Source organism: Lycium barbarum, chromosome 2, assembly GCF_019175385.1.
Source record: "Lycium barbarum isolate Lr01 chromosome 2, ASM1917538v2, whole genome shotgun sequence".
Classification (NCBI taxonomy): domain Eukaryota; kingdom Viridiplantae; phylum Streptophyta; class Magnoliopsida; order Solanales; family Solanaceae; genus Lycium; species Lycium barbarum.
In genome coordinates this window covers 133,259,158-133,277,343 of record NC_083338.1, presented here as the reverse complement: position 1 = coordinate 133,277,343, position 18,186 = coordinate 133,259,158, and the positions used below count along the sequence as shown (strand labels likewise).

The window sequence follows — 18,186 nt, the reverse complement described above, 5'->3', positions numbered from 1 at the left end:
AGATTCACGATTAGAGGTTTCATAGACTAATCAGTTTAGTTATGTTAGACATGCAAGGTGTTTAGCCATCTTTGGCCCGACTCATGTTACTTTCGCATTTATGATTTAAACAAGTATTTCATTAAATTATTATGACATCTCATGTTTTATAAAAGCCCATCACGTTCATGTTATATTTCCGCTCATGCATGCCTCATGATAATTCAGCAGGCCATGTGGTTCGCTCGGTCACATGCAGTATGGCACCGAGTGCCGTGTTACGCCCAGGCCATAGTTCGGGGCGTGACAATAACCAACTGATATAAGCTTAAATTATAGTACATACACATACCAACCAACGAATCTTCTATCTATTACCCCAAAAAAAGAGGGGGGAGGGGAGAAAAAAAGAACATTTCCCTCTGAAATCAAGCGCATGGTGGTAATTACGAGCATCACTATGAAAAACCTAATAAATATATAAAGCTCAACCATGTAACTTGCCTTATTTCTTTTCAAGCCTAGAGAAGAGGACCCTGAAAAAAAAAATGAACGATATGCTGAACCCATACAACCAATTAATAAATAAAATATGAAATAACATAAACTATACTATTCTATAATGCAGTCCCACAAGGCAGGCAACAGATTTTTCCAATCCTTGTAAAAAGCCACTGCAACGGATTTGGACCATCGTTTTCCTCAGGTGGTGGGGTTGGCAACGGTATTTCTGAAGGCAAATGCTGGTGGAAAGCATCAACTGCACCTGCAACACCATCTTCGTTCTCTAATAATACAGCTAGTTCCATTACTCGGGATTTCACCTATATAAGCAATTTCTCCATCAGACTCCACGTAGATATAAGAAAAATCATAAACAGCAGAGGCTGTAACGAGCTTTTCCAAAACACGCTTGTGTTCTGCAGTGACAGAGACAGGTAGTTTTGGAGTATGTCATTAGGTAAGGAGATGCATAGACACTTACATCAGACTGGAGCATAAATGTTATAGCATCAGAGAGTCCTTCCACACTAAGCTGTGATATAGGAATTGGAGCAGGTCCCAGTCCCTTTTCATAAATTCTATCGCCCCAAAAGAATTGATCGCCAAAGAAGGGTACTATAGTTGTTGGACACTGGATTAAAAAAGATATGGCATAAGAACATATGAGCATTCAATTCAATACAACTTAAAGAGCAAAATCTGATAAGACATCTATGACTAGCCATTTAGAATAACTCTACTGATTTGAGATCGAGAAGGAGCATTACCCCAGCACGTAGTCCCGCGGCTGTGGTTCCAGCGCCACCGTGATGAACCTGCAAGCAGGTATTTCCCACGAGCACATCAGAAGATAACATTTTTCAATTTATTATCACAATCCAGACATTGAGAAGACTGGAGCTTAGAAGGTCAGTTATACTAGTGAGTGTAAAATCCCTAATAACCAAACATCGACCATCAGTTTATCAGAACCGATCCCATATCCCCAGTCTGCTATGCAGAAAAGCATTCAAACGATATATAACATGAGTAGGTAGCGGAGTAAATTGTAAAGCAATGGTACTCACCACAGCTGAGCATTGAGGAAAAAGCCAATCATGAGGGCACTCCGCGAGAAGGAAAACATTTTCAGGAATCTCTTGAACTGGAACAGAATAAGAGAAACAAAATAAATAAGCAAGAGAAGATGTTTCTTGGTGTTAGAACATTCCCACATGCAAACCAATTACAAATGAATGGAGAATCAACATTATTTACAAATACTACAACAGTGCACTTGTGTATGTGGCTTCCAACCAGTAATATACTGTCAAATAAACTGTTCTCTTGGTCTATCCACTTAATGTTTATGTTGTTGTGATCCCAACTCCAACTCCATACCACCATCCTAGGCCCTCAAATTTCTCTCTGCTTCTCGGGGAAATAATTGGCCTTGGAATTGGTTTTTAGGTTGTATGTTGGGATTAGGGGGAAGGCTGAAGGGGAAGCTAAGGGAGACCTATTATGCCAGTTATATAGCTTATATAGAATTTTATTTAACAGACCATCTCCCCCAAGGTTCTTCTAATGTTATTTTTGAGGTTTATCCAGGTCTTAACCGTTCCAGTGAATGCTTAGTAGATCACTAAATCTTCAATATGATATACGCAATAAATTAGGAGAGTTGATGCCTATATCTTTTCTTTCTTCAAAAGATTGAATTTCATTTTGCAGCCTACATATGATCAATTTTATGGTCAGTCAAACATGCAGAATGTAATACGATGAACAAAAATTGCAAAGTTAGAGAACTTACTAGTACCAAGATCTCCCCAACCTCGATCAAGAATTCCCCTCTGCCCAGTATTCTTCAGTGCCTCCAAAATTATATCTGTAGTTTTCTTGGAATCTTCAAGAGGCTACAAACAGAACAAAAGGAATCAACAAATTGGATGTCTTCAAAACAAAAGTGAAGTAGGAGATCAAAGTGATTTAATATATCAGATTGCTTAGATCTTCATTGACCCGAAGCACAGCCACCTTACAGATCTTTTTAACAATTAAAGTTGGTTTGACAAATATACAGTTAGATTCATAGAAGCTGGTCCACATCCACTAGTGATGCAAGTTTATCAAGTACGAATTGGATCATTCAGAAAGGAATCAGACTCAAGATATGTTACAAGAGTGGCTGAGTGGGAATAAAGGATTGTCTGATACTTCTAAGACTTCTGGAAATTTATATTAGAAAACCTTACCATGCTCCCAAACCCAATATATACAGGTTTAGACCCATGTTGGATCCACTTGACAAATTCTTCTGAAGGTTGGTAGTTACTCCCAAGGTTTAAGAAACAATAGCCAACAACATCAACCAAAGGGCCCCAATCTGCAAATTAATGAAATTTCATCAATAATTTTTATGATAAATCAAGCAGATCGAAAGTATGAGTACACATTATTGCTAAGCCAATGGTTGAAATAGAACTTGAAAAGGCAGAAATCCACAAGAAGTTGAAAACAATTCATTTTGACATTTATAAGTGATTAGTTTTGCTTCAACAATAGAAGTGGAAATGGACCAATACAAAAACCAGCATCCAGATACCATTGAGGAGATGATATATACCTTTAGGCTTTGGCACAACATGTGGACTCCAGATGTAGCCAGTTGGGAAGTGAGAAATTGACCCGTGGTACGTACTGAAGTAGGCGATAGGAGGAAGGTTTAGCTTCTTTTTCCTAAACTCGTTGATGTAACTTCTTATGCCCCACCAGATCAGTAAATCCACAACTATGTAGGAAAGCTGGATTGTGCAGAAAAGAATATAGAGTTTTAACAGGAATCAGAAGCATTAATGGCAAAATATTTTTCAGGAGAAGAAACTGATAACATACCCAGTACGCAGCAGCTTGAGGTACACGAGCCAACGGGTGAGGAAATTCATAAGTTGGCCTGTCTATTAACAAAGTGTGAGAACGTATCTTGTTGAAATTAAAATGGGAGAATTTGATGAAGAATGACATTGAACTCAGCAACTGACTCACATTATATTCTATGTGCATAATTCCAATTGATCTATAAAACTTCCTAATTCAGAAGAACCAACAGCTCCGGAAAGTGGGCACTTGCATCTAATCTTTGTATGTCACAAACCTAGGTGTTTGGTTCGACATATAGATAAGCATTTTTTGCAAAAAAAAAAAAAAAATCAAATTTCAGCAAAAACTGTGTTTCAACGCAGCTCCACCACAGAAAAGTTTGAGTCTTTTCAAAAATTGTGTTCCAACACAAACTCCACTAAATAAAAGTAGTGAGTTTTGCAAAATCTCATACTTTTCTTTGGTGTAGTTCTTGTGACTTGAAGAATTTTGCAAAAACCGTTTTTCAATTTCTTTGAACCAAACGATCATGTGGGCCAGTGGTCCAAGTACCAGATCTTAGCCAAAAGGCCAAGTAACGTATCAAACGCCACCTTAGAATGGCCTGTTCAACATCATATCTAAAAAACATACACATAGCGCAGAATGTATTGGCTTTTCTCAAAGAGGATATTAAAAAAAAATAGAATTCAGATAGCGGCATTTTGTTTCATCAATGACTTACAGGAGGAATGCACTTTGCAAGGTTGCACATTGCTCAAGACAACAATTGCAGGTGCATCCACTTGTCAAAATGAAATTTTCAATATAATGGAGAAAGTGTCAATCAGAACTTACGTCCAGGGCATTGTGAAGAAGATGTGGAGGGGTACCCCAAGAGCTTCAGCAACGTGTGCATGTCCTGTCACAAAGGGTGTTCAGAAAAATATAATAATGCCTATAAGTTGACTTGGACTAAATACTATCCAGTTGACTAATTTTGATAAGTAAATGTTATTAACCAAAATAGCACCAAGAGGTTGCTGAAATCTCTACAATGATGGATTAGAACGGGTCCGGAACCAAAATGCCCCAAAAAAAAACATTTTGAACCAAAATACCCCAACAAAAAAAAAAATGTTACCAAAATGCCTTTAGCGCAGTAAATTAATGCGCTATAGTCCCTCCTTTTTTTCCGGCCTTTTTGGTTAACCCTTCTTCCATTACACTTTTTAACGTACTTTGACCATAGATTAATCATGCTTCGGGACCCCGAAACTTCAATATTTTATATAGAACCCTACTTATTTTTGTGCGATTAATAAGGTAGGATCAATACATCAAGGATACACAAAAGTTCGGATGACCGTTTTAGTGGTTGAAAAGTGCTCGAACGTCAATTTCGTTTGAAGGCTCGATGACATTAGCTTGAAGTTCTTTACGAATACTTAAACTTGTTCATTAATAATTAATCAAAAGTTAGTCAAAATGGCAGCATTCATACAAAAAAAAAAAAAAAAAAACTTAATTAAATTGCATCATTCATTCATAACCTTGAGTAGATGAAAATACTTAACATACTAATTAATAAGAAAGCCAAACTTTTTAAAATACAATCATCAAAGTAAGAAAAAAATTTAAAAAACATTCATCAATTAATGGGAAAGAACGCCTCCTCGTACATGGCTGAGGAATATACAGTTGAAAATTATGCAAGAACGTATGCTGGAAGGTTCTACCCACTTGGCAGTGAGAGTTATTGGCCACTGGATCCATTTTCAATGGTTGCAAATAAAGCATTTATCCGTAAATTCAGAAAGAATGCATACTCGCGTATTCATAATGAAATGGATGTTCCACCGGGGAGATACACTCGAAAATGCTCATTTTGCAATTATGTTGGTCATGATAAGCGCAAGTGTCCCTTACGGCATGGTGGTCAAACTACATCCCGCGGTGAAAGTACCTCTCGTGGTGGAGGAAACTTTCGTGGTGGAAGTACCTCTAGTGGTGGTGGCACATCTCGCGGTGGTGGCGGAAGATCAACTCAAGGGCATTAATTGATGAATGTTTTTTAAGTTTTTTTCTTACTTTGATGATTGTATTTTAAAAAGTTTGGCTTTCTTATTAATTAGTATGTTAAGTATTTTCATCTACTCAAGGTTATGAATGAATGATGCAATTTAATTAAGTTTATTTTTTTTTGTATGAATGCTGCCATTTTGACTAACTTTTGATTAATTATTAATGAACAAGTTTAAGTATTCGTAAAGAACTTCAAGCTAATGTTACCGAGCCTTCAAACGAAAATGGCGTTCGAGCACTTTTCAACCACTAAAACGGCCATCCGAACTTTTGTGTATCCTTGATGTATTGATCCTACCTTATTAATCGCACAAAAATAAGGTTCTATATAAAATATTGAAGTTTCGGGGTCCCGAAGCATGATTAATCTATGGTCAAAGTACGTTAAAAAGTGTAATGGAAGAAGGGTTAACCAAAAGGGCCGAAAAAAAAAGGAGGGACTATAGCGCAGTAATTTACTGCGCTATAGCAGTTAACGGAGCCGTCCCCGTTAACTGCTTTAGCGCAGTAAATTACTGCACTAAAGGCATTTTGGTAACATTTTTTTTGTTGGGGTATTTTGGTTCAAAATGTTTTTTTGGGGGGCATTTTGGTTCCGGACTCGATTAGAACTATCTATGATACAAGGAGTCTTTCAAGTCCAGGAAAGCATAAAAATGAATTTTGTTTGTTGGACCATAGAGGAAAACCATATAAAGCAGTTTATATTTTATTTGACATTCATTTACAGAGCATAAGCTCTATATTAAAGTCTTCTTTCTCCTAAACTCTTAGTTTTCAATGATTTCCAAAATAATGGAATTTGTAAACTCCTTGTGCTGTAATTTCTAAATAATAACAAACAAATGAACTCCCAAATCAATATGCAACTTTCCAAAGTAGTGCAGAATACACACCTCCTGAGGCTCAGCTAATGACTTTTCCCAATATAAAGATGCAGGGTATAACAATTTGGGATCACTGAAAGGAGGTTAATTAAGTTTTTTAGTTTGTAAGGACTTTTAATTGTTAGAAGCAGTTTAACACAGGTAGTGACTTTGATACAGAAAATACAACCAGGTGGATTTCTTTACAGGCCAATAACCCAACTTCTTGACATAGGTCAATATCTAGAGATGATAACAAGTCAATATACAGACAAGAGCACGCACTACTCTTGACTGGAAAAAAGCAGAGGAGCAATGTCAAGGCAGTGCATTTAAATATGTAACATCTGAACAGTCAGACTCACTAAGGCAGTGGAGTAGCTTTTCAGAATGATCACCTCACAATGTCAAATCCAGATAGATTCTAGTCACCACATTAGCAGTGTCACAAGATTAAACTCATAGTAAGTAAACAGAGTTATTAGGCCAAAGACATTTCAAGCGATTCGAACCTGAGTAGGATTAAAAGTTATCTTTGAGATTATTGTGTCCGGAGCTTACAGTGACCCATCCCTCTCTTTCATACACACTAATATGTTTATTTAATTTCATATTTGCTGACTTCATGTTAATCCTTTCTAAGATAAATTCCACAACACGACTAAGAGACTTCATCCCTCAACAGTCAAGTTGCATTCACTCCTCCACTTAGATTATTCTACTGGGAGAAATGTATCATAGTTACTGGCTAATACATCTTTCTAATTTAGTCAAACATATGTTGCCTACGATGGCAGATTTGGATCAAACATCTGTATGAAAAATCATCCCCCCCCCCCACCCCCCCCCCAAAAAAAAGAGAAGACAGAGAAATGTATCCTTCAGAGAACATGCAATGATATTACAACTCAATGTGATAAATCATGGACCGAACGTGAATTAGACCTCCAGATATCAAAAATCTGTAATGAGTGGTGAGTGCAGATATTCTTTTTGAACTCACCATATGCAGGAGGATTTGCAATAATAGCTTGTGCTCTGAAAGGTTCACCAGTTTCAGTATCTGGCTCAGTGCAAGCCGGAAGAAGAGATTCAATTATAGCCTTTATCTGCTTTCGCTGTACAGATATCTCTCCTGGTCCAGAAGGAATGAGACCTTTGTTCCTGGCCATATCTGCAATTCCACAGAACATAGAAACTTAGTCCATATTAATCGATTTTATCACAAGCTTCTCTTCTACTTGTACAAGTACGTGAATGAGCCACTTATTTCATACTAGAATCCAATACAAACTTGACCAGTACGTATGTTGAAAAGTTACTAAAATTTCAAGAGGAATTTCCAAACTGTGCATTAACTAAATAAGAGAAAAAGACAGGCTTAATATAAAAACGATTGCTCATAGGACATGTTAGTGTTCCACATTGGTTGGGATTGTGGCTATAGTCTCCTTATGACTTGGGCAACCCTTACCTCATGAGCTAACTTTTGAAGTTGAGTTAGGCCTAAGTCCATCTTATTGGTATTAGTACCAGACCCATCATCATTGTAGTGTTACCTAATGTAGGGCCCTATGTTATGATATCTATGCTTCGATTAGTCCTGGGCGTGTGGGAAGGGAGAGGGAAGAAGGCAGGTTAGAGTGTTCGACATTGGTTGGACGCACAGGATGTAGTCTCCTTATATGATCTTCGGCAATTCTAACCTCATGAGCTAGTTTTTGAGGTCTATTTACGCCCAAAATCCATCTTCTTAACAGGATCGCAAGGATAAGGAGCACTCTTGATATCGCTAGCACGGAGAAAGCTCCCAAAGTCAGTTTACCACCATCCTAGTTGTCATGAAATATTAAGGACCACCTCATTAACATGTTAGAAATGGGGCAGTTTTATTTATTTAGTTTAGGTCTATAATACTCACCGTCACATGCGGAGATATTTTTCTTGCCCACGCCATGCACTTGGAAATATTATTACACCGGCATCGGTAGCCCAATTCTATGCTACAAGAATCCTTCATTTACCTTAATGTACTTGAGTCAGACGGGTTTGAAACAGGTGTGGGAACATTATACGTTTCGAAACACACACAAAATTTGCAGGAAACTATACCCATACCGGATTCTTACTCACCCATACCCCATACATACCCATAGCAGAGTACTCATAGCATAGACAAAAACAAAGAAGCATGCCAAAGACCTCTTACATCCTGCCAATATCCGTGGATCACCACCCAATGGGTGGAAGTCCATGCCTGCTGATTTGACAAAATCGCGGAAGTTAGAATGAGTTGCCAGCCTGACACGATGACCAAACGCCTGTCAATGCATAGAACTGATTAGAAACTGAACAAATTATTAACTCAACAAAAGAACAATTTCTCAACCAAAATAAGAAGGTATTAAGGAGTGAAAGAACCGACAAAATTCTACAGCCAGTGAGTGAAAAAAAGAAACTTACATAAACTACTACTCGAAAAATGGAAACGTAAAATCTATACTTGAAATCTAATTTACTATTTCACAAGAAAAACCAATATTAACCACAAAAATTATGAGAATATTAAATAATAAGGAAATAAATCATTGTGCACCAGAAGAGGCCAAAACCAAGAAATAAAGCTAATCTAACCTTACACAGGAAAAGAAATTGAATCCGATGGTATCAATACTGGAAAGAGTGTATTTATTTAGAATGTTTTAACAGTCAAGCAGCAGAAGTTGTCAACATTCTGGCAGACAAAATTTTCCCTTCCGCATATTAATTGCAAGGCCAAAGTGACCTTAGTTTCTAATAGCCAAAGTGACCTTAGTTTCTAATACTTGCTTCAACCATATAGGTCCAAGTTGAACTCTGAAAATTATCTCCATCAACATACAACCAAATGAAATCTCAATTGGTTTAAAAGTTGGTGACTAAATGACTTGAAAAGTGGAGAAACTAAGTCTAGTAAAATAGGACTCAGAAGGCCATAAATCTAACCTCTCCAACAAAGTGTCACTCAAAGCTAAAATTTGGGTACTGCAGGATCCCTAGGTTATTTCTGGAAAGAAAGCTGAAGCATAGAATGCAGTTATTAATCATAAAGGCAAGTATAGATGGTCAAGAAGCAAAAGACATAGAACACATATGACCAGTACAGATATAAACATGAAAATTTAGAACTCCCAACATGCCTGAAGTCTCCTGGCCATAGCCAAAAATGGTTGAACATCTCCCCTGGTTCCAACAACAAGTACCACAATTTTCAACTTTGGAACTGACTTATTAAAATCCGTGATAATCCTGTCTGCAGTAGGAATGGGTCCTTCAACGGATCGTAGCTCCAACAATTCAGAAGTTACAGGTGTACTCTTAGTAAGGTCAACCTCCACCGTTCCATCCCTTTGTATCCTTACCATCTCCACAATGAGCTTTTGCTGGCGACATTAATAACAGAAGGAAATATGAGAAAATTGTAAATGAATAACAAGGAGCAGCAACTTAACAGCGAGAAGATGGGAAAGTACACCATTTTCCAAATGCATTAAGGTAAAAAAAAAAAAAAAAAAAAAAGACCACATAATTATGCAGGTAATTCGTGGTGGCTCTTTCAGAGGCTGCAGAGGGGCAGTCCTATGCCTGCATACTTAGGCAGATAGTAAGATTTCTTAGCCTGTTCAATTAGTTGCTATATGGACATGGACAACCTATTGTATAAAGAAGCGAATCAGGACGGATGTGTGTGATTGTGTGCACAAAATTTGTCTTTATTAAAGAGGGTCTTTCAGCCACTTATTAAATTGCAACTCAACTCAGCAAAGCCCTACAACATACAGATCAACTCCATCAGATAAAACCAAGAAACTAGCTCAAAAATCAAATGGCCAAAGTAAATTTGTATCAGTATGTTTGAATAAGTACTTGGTCAATATAATAGCCAGCTTCACGTAGTCTAAGCATTTTGGAGACGTAATTCTCAGCATTCTAGGATCTTTTACTGTTTTAGCTAAATCATATGTTTTCAGATAACAAGCATGTCAGCTTTTTCTACTCCTTATCACTCTCCAACTTTAAAGGAGCTTCCCATGCTTCAAGTTTCCAATCAAATAAAACAAAGTCAAGCTAACACTAGTGTAAAGGACAAAAGATAAACTCTAACAAGTTGCAACAACTTCCAAGATATTGACATGTATATCGTAATCAGGACTAGAAATTCTATCTACTTCTACGCCATGTTGACTATTATATAATGTCACAGGGAAGCACTACACAACTGGTTATCAGAACATAGGCGCTTCAAAGCTGGAGACGTTAATAACTTGTCCAAAATTTACCTTTTCGCGTTCAGAAAGTCTATCCACTATTAGATTATGTCTTGGACTATCCCTCCTCTCAGTCAAAGATCTTGCAAATGCCATATCCTGTCCTTCAAGGAAAAGACTTCTGTGAATAGTCACAGGTGCAGTAATAGAGTGCTCCAAACCTACAAGTTGAACCAAAAAATGCAAATGTCTTGTATGAGAAAGAAAAACATCTAAACCAGTAAACCACAACGGTCAGCGTTATGCCCATCAACAGAAATATAAATGTCTAAGATCTCTTCAAGCCAGTACGGAAAAGAAAAAGAAAAGAAAAAACAAAGAATCATTTGCAGCTAGATCAGTGATCTGCTTCAATTGCTTATAGATTACCCAATCAAATTTGCTGATTACCAAATATCCAAAAAACAACACTCGGGTCCTGAAGTTTCATTCATGAGTATTTTGCCACTCTAGACATGAAATCATTGTCAACGCTACAGCATACTGGCAGTGAAGAAAAAGAAAAGAAAAAACAAAGAATCATTTGCAGCTAGATCAGTGATCTGCTTCAATTGCTTATAGATGACCCAATCAAATTTGCTTATTACCAAATATTCAAAAAACAGTACTCAGAGGTTCTGAAGTTTCTTTCATGAGTATTTTGCCACTCTAGACATGAAATCATTATCAACACTACAGCATACTGGCAGAATATCCTAATTGTGATACAGGAGATAGCTTTTGGTTTGGAGGGAGGAAAGTGGAGATGATGTGAGAAGCAACATATTAGAAAGCTTATTACCTTAGTTTTGAACGAAGCACAAAAGAACTATGAGATAGTCAAAAAGCATTTTGCCCGCTTGTATGGAGAAGGATAAGTTAGAGTTAGTACTCTGGAGGCTTTTGGATATTTGATATTTTTCATGCTTACAATTGTTTTCCAAACATTGGTGTTAAATCATGGTTCCATTTTTTAGTAGCTTGGTTTGACATCTTTGTTTGTCAAAATCTGTCCTCCGAAACTGATGTTTTTTTGTTTGTCATTAATTTCTTTGAAGCATTGGTTTTTCTTTGTCCTACTGCTCATTTCCTTTTGATAGGAAGTTCTATTTCTGTTTTATTAATTGGACGTTATATTTTTAATGATAGGGGTGAAACTTGCCATGGAGCTAGCCAAGTCGGGTTGCAGGGTTTATCTGCCCATATATTAATACAGAAAGAAGGCAGAACTTCTATCGGCATTCCATCTAATCTTAGACAGGTAATTTGAGGGTTCGCCTCAATTCATTGTTGTGCTTACACACAAGACTACCCTTTTTCAATCGCTCCTATGTTCAAACCAAACCGCCCCCTATTTTACTAAGGCTGGAAAGAAAGCCAACCAGGTTCAGACAAGGGAATGCTTTCCCAGCCTTTAAAGGGAGGCCCGATGAAGTGAGGGAGCTGCGGTGGAAGGAAAACACTTTGGAGATCGAATACCTCTTTAGTTAGTGATAAGAATGGAGACAGTCTAGTTTGATATTGAAAATCAAATTTTGAGATCAACAACAATCATTATTTGGCCTGCGTGGAGGACATAAGATGAGAAGTCTCAAGGATGTCATATAGTCCCTTGTCCTCCCATCCACATCCAAGGATCCCTAACCTCAGGTCTAAATAAGACACAACCTATTCTCTCATTCACCAGACTCTTTTGCAATAAAAGACATCTTCAAGAAGATGGCAGCATTTTCTATCTGATAAAAGTGGGCTAGAGCACCAAACACAATTCTAATGCACCTAAAGTAAGGATCAACACCTAAAGTAAGGATCAATACACATCACATAAAGAGTGGGACGAAAAACAGGTGTTGAATTACATGACCACCACATCTAAAAGCTTAACATGTTAGACTTAGGACATTTTATTTACTTAGTTTAGGTCTATAACACGCACCCTCACATGCGGAGATATGTTTCTTCTCTAGTCAAAGCACACGGAAATATTTTGTTGATAGATTCTAGTGAGACTTAAACTCGGAACTTTTACCCAATTTGAAACCAATCCTATAGACTACTCACGAGGACCCAAACCTATAAACTAGTCCCTTGTTAGTTGGGAAAACCAATTTAGTCTATTAACCCTTCAAAACCCTTTCAGAGTCCATTTGGAACAAGTTTTCCTTCAATTGTTTCATTGCAATAGATCCCTTTTGAGTACCAACTACCTCATTGGACAAGGCTGACACCTTTTGTTTGAGTCCAATCCACGATTTCTGGCACTCTTCCTCAGGTCCAGACTACCACTTTGAGTTGCATCCTCAAGCATCGACCAACCGGCTCCAACACCTCAAAGAAAACTTAAAAACTTGCAGCCAGAACACTTCTATTTATTTATTTTAGGTGAATGACAGGAAAAGTTACTCCCGTCTTTTCTGCAATACTTGCTCAGTAATATAGGACAAACCTTAATAGTCACAGATTCGCAACTAAGCTTACATGTCTATCTAGATAGGATTATTTTGAAATCCTTCTAGGTTGATTTCATGAGAAGGCTTAATAAAGGAGAGGAACCAGACCTAGTTTCGGTGGGACAACAAATAATTAGTTCCATTTCTACAATTATTAGCTAGAGGACAACAGTGATGCTTAACATCATAAATAAGACAGTTTCCCAACCATTTTGTCATCCCAAGTAGAATCAGTAAACAAATATGGTTTCATTTTTTATCAGATAGAATAAAGATACAACACGAGCAGTAATTTTACTATCGATCAAAGAAGAATTATATTGGCATAGTCATCCCACAGAGAATAGCAGACAACTGAGATTAAATTAACTTTCTACTACGCCTTGATGAGACTGGTGAGCATATTGCTGCTTCCTGATACATCTGGAACCATAGGGATGTCATCAGAGATCACCTAAGCTTATGCATCTATCAAGAAAGAATTTCCACTAGTTTAGTACATTAAAGGAATAAAACTCCCCAGTTTGATGTGTAATGCTAGTTAGATATAAATGATGCTTAACAACTCATTATGCCAGGAGGATACGTATCAAAAAGAAAAAAGAAAAAAAAACATACTATGCCATGAGGGGTTCACAAAAGGAAGTTCACTTTCGTTATCTATAAATATGAGCTTGATGGACATTGGTCATCATGACCATCAATGAGTGTGTTTCTCCCTTAGATGGCACAAAACTGAGAAATAAGGCTGTGACTAGTACTTTCTTTCATACAGACATTGGTTATCACGACCATCAATAATCTATCTAGACATTTTCACATTGAGCAGAGATTACTAAAGAGGGAAAAGAATGTAAAAGTCTAGCAGGTTTTTAATGACACCATTTAAAACAAACTCGTCATGTGAAAGTTGCAAAAGATATGTTTAATTCACGATTCTCAACAACTATCCATTGGGAAATGATGAAAGATACATATGGAAAGGTCGTCATTAACAAAAATACAGAATACGGTCCTCCAGAAAACAGAAACTACCTTGTCAAAAAAAAAAAAAAAACTACTCAAGGGACATCAAGAAAATACCAAATTACACCCCTGGTGAACAGCATTACGAAACAAAAGACCAAAAAAGAAAAGAAAAAGAAAAAAGCCCACAGGATCATTCTTAAGTCCTAATATCCCAGTCACTTGGCGTTCGCTCATACTTTTCCTCTCTAACTTTCATTTACATCCTTGCCAATGACATTTTGCCAAGGACCATGACTCCTATTCTAAATTTATTAGTCTAAGAGAAGACTAAACTAAATGCACAAGGAAGAATCTTGATTGCAGGTTTTCTCAAGCTCATTATTTTATCAAACATAAAGAGAAAAGCTTAGGAAGCTGAAAAGCACTAACCTCTCCGAGGACGAAGTGGAGCATTAGTACTCCGATCATTTGACTCGGGACTCTCCAAAACTAAAGGAGACTGCAGTGGATGTGTTCTCTGATTTTTCATTACTGGAGTCAAACAATCATCCGAATGAGACGAAGAACTTGTCCTCCATCCATCTAATTCATCGGAAAAACCAGCATTAGACCGTTCATCAGCATTACTAGGTACTTCTAAATTACTCGTTCTCTGATCCCCTACCCCGGTCAACTCTTTTTTATCCGACTCAATGGATAAACCAACATCATTTGTTGAATCTTCTAAATCTTTGCAGGTTTTAGTAATGCCATTAGGCCCATTACTATCCATTTCATCTGATCACCAGACTAACTCACCTAGGGTTCCAAAATTGCAAGCTATTAGTCCAACACACGACAACTCAAATTCAAATGAACTCCAGAACTCAAGATTCAGCAAAATTCAACAACCCCACAATGAAAAAACAAATCTTGATGCTAGGAACTGAAGAATTCCACAAAGTTTAAGGCTTAAATTTTCCAAATTACACCACAAGCACTAGATAGTCAATGTGAAACAGTACTAATCTGTCATCTGCAAAGACCAATCAGAAAAGAACAAAAAAACACAACCAAACAGTCAACAGCATGCCTAGAATGTTTGTTATGCCAAGTTTAAAATCAGTACAAAATTCAACAGGCAACAATAGTACTAGTAATAAATAGCTACAGGAAACTCACATTATACATGCCCTAGTTATTATCTACAGAGAACTAGAAAAAACTGCCAACCAACAACAGATAAATTAAAAAGTGAAAAGGAAAGATACTTTTTTGCTAAAAAGACTGGAATCTGGCAAATTCTTTTGATGATTCTAGAATTAAAGAAAATGAATATTCAACTACTACCAGGTATCAAACATAAAATTACCAAGAAAAGAACTTGTTTCAACTTTTACTTCTCCTCTTATGACTAATTAGAACTTGGAAATTAACAACTAGGGACAAAAATTACCAGCAATTATTGAAAGAAAACCTTTTGGAGGGAAGCTAAAAAAAAGATGGAGTATGGTTTTATTGAAAAAAGGTTGTAGAAGAACACTTGATTAAGCATCCTAAAATTTCAATTCTTCAAAGCTGATGAAAAATGTCTTTGAGTTTTCTATTCTTTTCTTAATTCTAATGTAAAGAAAAGGAGAAAAAAAAAGGGAAAGGAAAAGGAAACGTTTTATTACTAAGTATAGTAAGTAAATAAAACAATTATAAGCTGGTGAAAAAAAAAGGAATTGTTTTTAGTAGTAAACCAATTATAACACGCATGTTTGACAGCGATTTTATGGAATTCAATTAATTATATTCACATTTATATTTTGGACTTTTCAGTAGCTAGCTGGCACTTGTCAGAATCTTGAAAGCCATAAGGATTGTGAAAATCTGAATATTACTATATCTTAGTAGGAGTATGATTAGTTGATGACAGAATATCCTAAGTATAAGGCTCTGTTTTTAGTCAATGGCCAAAAGGTTAGAGAGTTAGATTTTCAGTTTTTGTTTTTCTTATTTTGGAAAAGAGTTTTCTATTTGAAATTTAGGGTGTGTTTGGTATGACGGATAGTGTTTTACACAAAATGTTTTGCAAGATAATATTTTCTTGGAAAATAAGTTATTTTTCTACTCATTTTGAAAAAAAAATGTCATTTTAAGAGCATTCATATTCAAAGAAAACTATACGAGGTTTTTGAATTCTGAGTGCAACTTCTGGTGTTGGGGGTAGGAGGGGTGGGAGGTGGGGCAGGCAGGGGGTTAGGCCCTAGGGTACAGGGTTGGGGCTGAGGGTAGGGTAGTTGGGTAGGTAGGGTGGGCGAGGGTGGAGTATGGGGTAAGTGGGGTGGGGTGGGTGGGTAATGCGAGGGTGAGTTAGGAATGCGTTGGTGTATTTTTATTGATTCGGAATATATTTTTCCTCAAAATTTTTAAGAAAAAATCCTCTTCTATTTTGAGGAAAACATTTTTGGTAGGACAACATAAAACATCTTCCATCATACCAAACACACCCTTATTTTCTGCTGGATTAGTCAGCCAATAGTATTCCAAGTATGTCTTTTTTAAACTTTTTTGTAGTGTTTGCTGAAAAAGAGGAGACAAATGGACAAAAGAATGTGTAGGGCATGTACTCGGGGAGCAATTTTTCCGGTAAGATTTAGTCTTTTTTTTTATCTTTTCTTTTGTACAGATAAAATGTAGTCATTGTGAGCTGTTGATGGATTATTATCTGATCTTTTTAATGTCTTTGATGCTTTTTTCATTTTGCTTTAACACGATTGCAGGAGAAAGTATGAAGTGCATGTGATCTATGGGGCTAGGGAAATTTGGGTTCAATATGGTTTACTTACAAATTAGACAACCAGATCGATTACAAATCAATTTTTACAAAAAATATTAAAATCAAATGTAATACTATATGCTCTATAAGCTTTTTTTCGCTGTATTCTGTTAAGAATATATTTCGATATAGATGTTATAGAACGTTGATTTAGCTATTTGTGATTTTAGGCGTACGAGTTAACTATTTAGAATTACACAAATTTAAAAGCAAGTGGGCACCGTAAACAACAGTTCTAACAATTGCTGGCTAACATTTCATCATGATAGAAGTAATTACTCACTAGTTGTATCCATTCTCACCATAAGCCTTTCTGATAAAGGGTTTTTTTTATCACCATGTAGCCGGTTCTTTTCTACGTTTAACAAAAGTTTTTTTTCTTAAATAAATATTTAAATAAAGACGAGTTTTGACCCTTGTAATTAGCTTGTGCCGAAAACAGTAAATCAGAGTATACGAAATAAACTAGAAATAGTTAAACAAGAAGATACAGAAACGTTGATTAAATATTTCAAGTCCATAGAATTCATTGTGTGTTCTTAAGAAATTTATTCTCCTCACAATATCTCATGAGGTGTTGGATTATTTCCTCCAGGACAAAATGGATATACCTTTGCTGGAGTAGTGATACCTCAAACGCAATAATTTCATCGAACTTGAAGACAGTAACGAACCACAGAAAGACTATATTTTGTTTGTGAGAAAATCTGCAGAAGAAGAATGCGAAAAATCGAAGCTGAAAACTGAGGCGATGCCTCTGTATTTATTGCCACTAATGGATGAGCTTTGAAAAGGTGCATTCGAATGGGTGACCGAAGTCAAGCGAGCGACAAGAATGTCGTGAGGCTTGCTTTCTTCTCAACTCTTTAAGAGCTAGCAGAAGTGTTTCTCTGTACAAGCACAATAATTTCCATCTCTTTAATCAATGAAGGATTTATTCTTGGAGTTCCTGTATATATAAAAAAAAAATGCATTCAAATTTTCATTTCCCCCTATTTTTCATTCACACCATACTTTTAAAAACCCAACAACTCTTTCATCCAAATTATTTCAGGTTGTAGTCCCTTGTATAGTATTACCGAACCATTTAACCATTCGTCCATGCTTTGTTCCACATGGATACTTGCATAGCAATAATATAATAAATATGGTTGTTGCAATTAATAATCAGTAGTACTACTTGTTTTTGCTTTACAAACTTGGGAATTTTCACACTAAAAGAAAAATTGTCATCCCGTCACATCAAATGGCAGTACTTGCAATATAACCTCCACTCCCAAGAATCCAAACATTAAGAACAGTTGCAATCTGGGGTGTGTTCGGCACTGAGGAATTTTTGAAAATGTTTTAAGTGGATTTTTACTTATTTAATTTCCAATGTTTGATACGTAAACAAAAAAAAT

The 18,186-nt window shown here is 36.5% G+C and overlaps 1 protein-coding gene across 5 annotated transcripts; it reads right to left on the bottom strand.

Moving 5' to 3' along the window:
* Positions 1 to 328: 328 nt before the first annotated feature.
* Positions 329 to 15,601, bottom strand: LOC132627333 (sterol 3-beta-glucosyltransferase UGT80B1). 5 transcript variants are annotated; one of them, XM_060342613.1, is made up of 15 exons: positions 15,416 to 15,601; positions 14,410 to 14,995; positions 10,595 to 10,743; positions 9,455 to 9,697; positions 8,485 to 8,596; positions 7,279 to 7,449; positions 4,183 to 4,246; positions 3,361 to 3,418; positions 3,092 to 3,269; positions 2,721 to 2,851; positions 2,279 to 2,381; positions 1,551 to 1,627; positions 1,251 to 1,298; positions 965 to 1,114; positions 329 to 803 (listed from the first exon to the last, which is right to left on the bottom strand). In XM_060342613.1, exons 2-15 carry the CDS (start codon positions 14,750 to 14,752, stop codon positions 597 to 599), a joined length of 2,034 nt encoding a protein of 677 aa, XP_060198596.1. In that variant the 5' UTR covers positions 14,753 to 14,995; positions 15,416 to 15,601; the 3' UTR covers positions 329 to 596. The 5 variants fall into 5 exon arrangements, with proteins under 5 accessions (XP_060198596.1, XP_060198597.1, XP_060198599.1 ...); XM_060342614.1 differs by having other exon boundaries at positions 14,410 to 14,778; XM_060342616.1 differs by lacking the exon at positions 15,416 to 15,601 and adding an exon at positions 15,142 to 15,246.
* Between the last annotated feature and the right edge of the window lie 2,585 nt (positions 15,602 to 18,186).

Bases quoted from the DNA above. Each gene is read 5' to 3' on its own strand.
- LOC132627333 (XM_060342613.1), bottom strand. From the start codon at position 14,752: ATGGATAGTAATGGGCCTAATGGCATTACTAAAACCTGCAAAGATTTA. The intron at 10,744-14,409 runs GTTAGTGCTTTT...TTCAACTTGTAG, and splicing joins TCCACTTCGTCCTCGGAGAG to GTTTGGAGCACTCTATTACT. The intron at 804-964 runs GTAAGTGTCTAT...TTGCTTATATAG, and splicing joins CATTTATGCTCCAGTCTGAT to GTGAAATCCCGAGTAATGGA.